Source organism: Polistes dominula, unplaced genomic scaffold (assembly GCF_049000335.1).
Source record: "Polistes dominula isolate Pdom_NZ unplaced genomic scaffold, Pdom_raw_medaka contig_516, whole genome shotgun sequence".
Taxonomy (NCBI): domain Eukaryota; kingdom Metazoa; phylum Arthropoda; class Insecta; order Hymenoptera; family Vespidae; genus Polistes; species Polistes dominula.
In genome coordinates, this window is record NW_028300885.1 from 84,303 (window position 1) to 91,044 (window position 6,742).

General features: G+C 29.3%; 1 protein-coding gene across 1 annotated transcript; it reads left to right on the plus strand.

Moving 5' to 3' along the window:
* Nucleotides 1-4,973: 4,973 nt before the first annotated feature.
* On the plus strand, nt 4,974-6,351 carry LOC149033532 (uncharacterized). Its single transcript, XM_089177043.1, has 2 exons — nt 4,974-5,211; nt 5,390-6,351. The coding sequence occupies exons 1-2, from the start codon at nt 5,180-5,182 to the stop codon at nt 6,237-6,239; spliced, it is 882 nt and encodes a 293-aa protein (XP_089033169.1). The 5' UTR covers nt 4,974-5,179; the 3' UTR covers nt 6,240-6,351.
* Nucleotides 6,352-6,742: the final 391 nt, after the last annotated feature.

Genomic DNA, 6,742 nt, shown 5'->3' on the forward strand with positions numbered 1-6,742 from the left:
GTAAAGTTCGTTCAAACAGATGACAAAAATTCCATAAAAAATAGGCTTTTTTTAAAAAATGTTCAATTTCATTACTAATATTTCTTTATCTTTGTAGCATATATTTAAAAAAAAAACCGAAAAATGCAAAACTACTGCGTAATATTAAATAATTTAAATTCCTGTTTTTAAGTAGTAATCGTTCATTGAATTCCTATTAATATGGGTTATAATACTGTAAGATCATAAATATAGAATGCTATTTAAAAAAATGGATAAGGTTTAAGGAAACATTAAAAAAATTCTTAAATTTTATTTATTGCAATCTATAGTAAATCAAAAATAGATTACTTTATGTTTAAAGTATATTTATATAAGGTTATCGCTAATACTTGAAAAATCGTGAAAAAAGTTATGTAGGACACCCGAGCGACAATTATTCTATGTTTGACGAACGTAATGGTCATCAGTCGATTTGTGCGAAGCACAGCGGTGCGCACTTTCAAAATTGAGCGCTACGGTTTTTGGAATTTCCTTCTCTGGTTACTAAACACGTTAAGGTGCGTTTTCCTTAACGCGAGGAACGGGCCGTGGACAGAGGAATAGGCCAATGAGACTTCGTGGGGGAAAAGAAACTTCCTATTTTGAATTCGATCCCTTGGGACGAGCTTTATTCACAGAGCGTGGTGTACCACGTGTTAGAGAAAAGAATACAAAGAAAAACAGTTTTATACAAAGGTACAGAGGAGGAGCGCGACTAGCCGGTACGATGGACAAAGCGAAAGTGTTTTGAGTGAATGCACCCCCGCGGCGATCCAGGCATCCGGAAGTAGAGAGGGCAACGGTCGCAGTGATCACGTTGCAGCTCTGACCAATCAAATGCGTGGTCAGGCCAATCGGATGTCCCTGCGTGGTGGTCAAGCCGCGAGGCTAGGGCGGAGATGCCACTGGCAAACCAGCGCACCCCTGCAGAGCCGCATCACGCGGTACCTAAGTACGCTAGTGCTGGCGGCCGAGAGGTATCAGCACATTCCCCGGCGCGCGATGCTACAGCTGCGCGCTGTCGGCCGAGAGGTGTCAGCACCGTGCTGGTGGGAGAGGGCGAGACGCCACAGGTTAATTGGTTAACACAAAACTTGTACTATTAAGTTTTTATTTTATTTTCTATGTACTTGTATTAATTTTGTAGAACATTATTTAATTCTATCTAGTACGGTCATTGGAGTGAATATTTACAGCGTAAACAGAAATCCAGAATATTGGCCAAATCCAAATGTTTTTGATCCGGACAGATTTTTACCGGAAAATATCAAAAGACGTCATCCCTATTCCTACATACAATTTAGTGCGGGGCCGAGAAACTGTATTGTTATATGTCGCATGTAAAAATATTAGCAAGAACTTTAAAATTTTTTTTCTTCCTATTTTTGGTTTTTTTCATTCTGCAGGTCAAAAATTTGCAATGCTTGAACGCAAACTTTTTGTAGCTTTTATGTTGGATAATTTTAAATTAGAACCAGTGGATGATCTAGATGACGTTACATATTTGGCAAGTATGACTTTAGCCCCGTCTAAACAACTGCGAGTCAAATTTATACCAATTCTATAGATATTTTTAAACATATTACTTTTTACAAAATAATCAACATTTAAATACTTTTGTAGAGAATATATATAAAAGTCGTGAGTATTGTTAAAGACCAAAATGAACTTTTAATTGACTATGTTTAAATTGATATTTTATTATTAAAAAAATAAATACACTTTATATGTTTTAAATATGTATATTTATTTAGATATTTTATAATTAAATTTACAAAAAAAAAACATATATATGTTGAATCACATATACGTTATGGTTTTTGGAAAAAAAGTTGATTTGCATGGATCTGGAAACAAGCCGTTGTTAAACAAAACCGTAGTAGTAAAATTTAGAATTCATTGCGATATTTTTTACGATTGCTGCAGTGTTTGTACGTTGCCTTGTCTGAATGTGTGTTCTGGAATTATAATAAAAGAAAAGAAGGCACCGGTTAGTGCATTTAGATGATCGCAGAACAATTTTAAACGAACGAGCAACGAGGAAACACATTAAGAGAATTTGCAGAAAAGATCGAGTTGTTCGAATATTAGAAAGTATTCGTAGGTACTTATTGAAATATTATAATGATTAGTAGTAGGTTAAAATATTATACATTTCAACTAACACTTTCGCGGCGATTTAATTCTAGACAAAATAAATATTTATTTAAAGAAAGTAAAAATTAAATTTTATGAATATTTGCAAAATTATTATTATTTTTAGATTAAATAATTAGTTTCAAACCCTCTAACAAGGAGACCTTACACTAGAGCACCAACGGATTTTAATGAACTTTGGTATTTCAGTTGTATATCTTTATGTTATTTTTGTAGTAAAATATTTTCGTCCATTGTCTAACCAGTTTAAAAAAAAACCTTCAGAAGTTATTTTTTTTAATATCCGTGTTATAATTTTTTAAACGTAAGAGTTTACTATGTTACGAGATAGGTTGAATAGTAGCACTCTCGTTTCTTGCGTCGTTTACTAGTGTTCGGTCATTTATTAAGGAGATTTTTTTCTATTCGTATTTTTTTATCTGTATGTTAAAAAAATTCTTTTTCATATTATAATACTTTATTTTAACGTATATTATTATGCAAAGATATATTGCGTAATATATCTGCATATTATTGCATAGATTATGCACAGAAAAAATAAATTTGTATTCTATTTCGTATGCAAGAAATTATTATAAAAAGTTATAAACAATAAATTTTGTAATATCTTGCGCAAGTAATAAATGAAGATTTAATTACAGTAAACATTTCATGTTTTAACAGGTATATAAAAATATATAAAATTTCAATGTTCTTAATAACTCATGTCCTTTGTTTTTTTAAGATATTAGTATTAATGTAACTTTCAAACTCTTGCCAACGAAGGAAGGAAACTTGATCTGTTATAAGACATAATATCAATATTATATGTACATGAAATTGTTAATTATTTAAGTATATATGATTGCTTTTTGTTATTGTTGAAATTTTATATATTTTGACAAAAACTTTTTAAAATTTATGAATACAAAAGATTTATAAAAGAAAGATCTCCTCCACGAGGACTCGTACACTTATCACCGCCGCAAGAAGTAAGGACGCTATTATTTACATCAACGTATTATTTAATAAATATTTTTATTCAAATAATATAACACGAATATAGAAAAAAGCAAAAGCAATTTAAAAGCCTTTTTTCAAAAATAAGCAGGCCAATGGATAAAAATATCTTACCACAATAATACCTTAAGTGTATACTACCGATATAATAACAAAGCTCTTTAAAATCCGTTGGTGCTCCAGTGTAATGTTTCCGTGTAAGAGATGTTTAAAGAAATAGTAATCCACCTAAATCACCTAAGAATATCGAGTAAGTAGTAGCAGAAATTAAAACAGCCATACAAACAACAGTCTGGTTATTTAAGGTTTGAGCAGTGGTCGAACGATTAAGAAAATTTTATATATTTAATAGTGATAACTTAAACGATCGTATCCAAGCAAACGTATAATAGCATCGCATCGGTAAATGACGTAGGTCAGCCACCGTATTTGTTTCAAAAGGTCAATACGTAAAAAAAAACTTATTTTTTACGTGTTAGTGAAAAATAGTCAACTTCTGGCACATGGTCAATGTTTGGCTGAAAAGATTTTAGAATACGTGACTCAAATAATAATCGTTTGAAAGATTCCTTGAGAAAGTAGTATCCAATTTTCTGTATATTTGTTGCAACGTATAACAAAAAGCATTTTCTCATTCCGTACTACAAATATACGAATTGATACGCGAATAAAAAAGAATAAAATAACAATTACTACATAAACAATGCCATGTCTTAATGAAGATGGTAATTTTATGACATTCGTTACAAGGCTGGGCTAAACGTATACACGATCTTTGAATTAAATTACTTTACTTTACAATATAAGACAGATAAATATAAAATCAGGTCTTGACATTCTCGTTAAAAAGCTTTTAAAAGTACTTTTTAGTATTCCAATTATAAAGGCTAATAACAAGGTTTTAATTTTGAAAAAAAGCTTTGCCGAGAAATACCATCTACGTTTCCATATTTTTTTTCACTATAATAATGGATAATGTAACATCGAACCGTCGAAATAATAAGAGAACAATTTGTTTCATTATGTTATCTAAATAAATTTTATTTAATAGATTATTTATCCTACGTATAAATATATTAAATCGATAATGTTTTTGTAAATTATAAGATACAACTAAAATGTAAAAAAATGTTTATATTATTTTTCTTCATTTTTTGTTTATTTACATTTATTAACAGTAAGGAATCAAATTTGATGTATGTATATAGATACATCTATGAATAGTATATGTCTATGAATAGACAAGATATAATCCTTTTCTTTTATAACCTTTATAAATGCTTTCAATGCTTACAATGTCTTACAAGAATAATAATTATTTCTGATATTTGATAAACATAGTTAATACTAATAAGGTAAATACGTTTTTGGTCACTATTAAAGGCAGTTAATTATTTATATTTTATCAGGTGGGAGAAAGTTCAGTTAAAGTCTTTAGAGGAAATGTTTTTGAATTAGATTTAAATAATAAAATTTTAAAGATAAATCGATAGATTAATTGTAAGCCAAACAAAGCAATCATTTTTAGCTGATTTATCGATACTTTAATTAGATATCGTGCAGTTTGCTTATTGAATTAATAAGACAGAATAAATACTTTGAATACTAAATTGGATTTAGAAAATTGGTTGATATTCCTGTCACAAGGAAACTTTCAAACGTCTACCATTCGAATCACGCATTCTAAAATTCTTTCCTCTCTTCTCTCATCCCTTTAGTATATATATTTAGTATATATATATATATAAGGATACCTTTCGTGTTTTCTCATTCTCATTCTTGTGTTTACTCTCAATTCGTATTTCTTAATGTATTTCTTAATAAGATTTCTACTTTAGTGTAAAATTTTTCTTTATACTTTTGACTGTCTTTAGTTATAAAAAAACTTCAAGTTGGAACTCAACAATTATAGTAACGGCGTAGAAAACATTGTACAAGCATCGATAAAAAATAAAAAGAAGTGGAAATTAAGATCCGACAGGTTTAAATTCAACAGAAGAAAATGTTTCTTAGGGATCTTAGAAAGAAAATAAGGTAAGTACATAACAATTATTTTTAACGCGCGCACGCGCGCGGGGGGGGGGGGCGCGTGTGTGTGTGTGTGTGTGTGTGTGTGTGTGTGTATGCATATTTTATTTGATAAATCTTAAGATTTTTAATTAAACTCTGATTTTGATCTTTCTTTTTTTATGTCAATCAATAAATTAAATAGAAAATACTTTATTAATCTAATCTCAAGGGAGCAAGAAGTGGCACATGATGAAATAACAAAGAAATCTTTCAAAGAAAGTTGGCAAAATCTTTCTGAGAGTATTGATCTATTAAATAACGCGACAAAAATTTTACATAAAGAAATCAATGTATTTGAGTCTGCTAACAAAATTTTTGAGCTTGAATCTACTGGTTATTTCGAAGATGTGATGAAACAAGAGATCGGACCAATAGATGTCACAGTAGAACAATCAAGTGATATTAACAAACCTTACTTTTGTATTCATACTCGAGCCAAAGTAATTCATAGTTTAAAGATACATTTAGGTCTTATAAATAACTTCGACGGAAGTAATAGATCTGTAGAAGGATTTATTTACGACGTTCAAATGATGTTAAATCTTATCTCCGAAAATGAACAAATGTTTTTCATCAAATTAGTTTATGCAAAGAAAATAATTGGAGATGCAAAAATATTTCTTGATCAATTTGTAATATCTACGGTAGAATCATTTTTCAAATATCTTCGATATTATTATGGAGATACTAAAATATTTTCAAACGCTAAAATTTATAGGAATAGATGCATTCAAAGATCAAAATCAGTAATAAACTATACCATGAAATTTGAACGAGCTCAACAATATGTTTTAGAATCTATTAAAACTAATCCTGCGTTAACAGACTTGCAAAAGAAAGCTAATGAATTGATTGAAACGAGAAATGGATTAAAGGAATATATTGATGGGTTAGATGGCAATTTAAAAATCTTCTTAGACATCTTCTATCCAGAAGATTTACAACAGGCACAAAAAATGGCAATAAATGTGGAAAAAAAACGGCAGGGTTAGTTGAGAAGCAACAAATGTTTTAATTGGATACACAAAGAATAATTGAAAAAGAAATAATAATACGAAACTGTTTTCATCAAAACATAATACTTGTTTTCATATCGATACTATCATATCAAATATAGAACTCTATATCGTTACGAATTCCTTAATAAAAGTTTCACTATAAAATACTCTAATGCAATATTTTTTTGTAAACATTATTAGTCTTCCATTAGCAGTCATAAAATTTTTTTTCTTTCTATTCTAGTTTTTAACATTTATCAATATTTTTTAATTTTTTAGAAAAACAATTTTTAATTATTTAACTGCAAGTAACATATAACACAAAACTTAATAAATCTCTGGATTGACACATACAAGGTAACACTGTTGACAGACTAATATGATTTTTAGATTGTAACAACCTTCAAACGATGTATGTCAAAATTTCATGACATTCTGACAATTAGTTTACAGATTGCAATGATTTTAGTGACCCCAGTTTAATAATTTTTAAAACA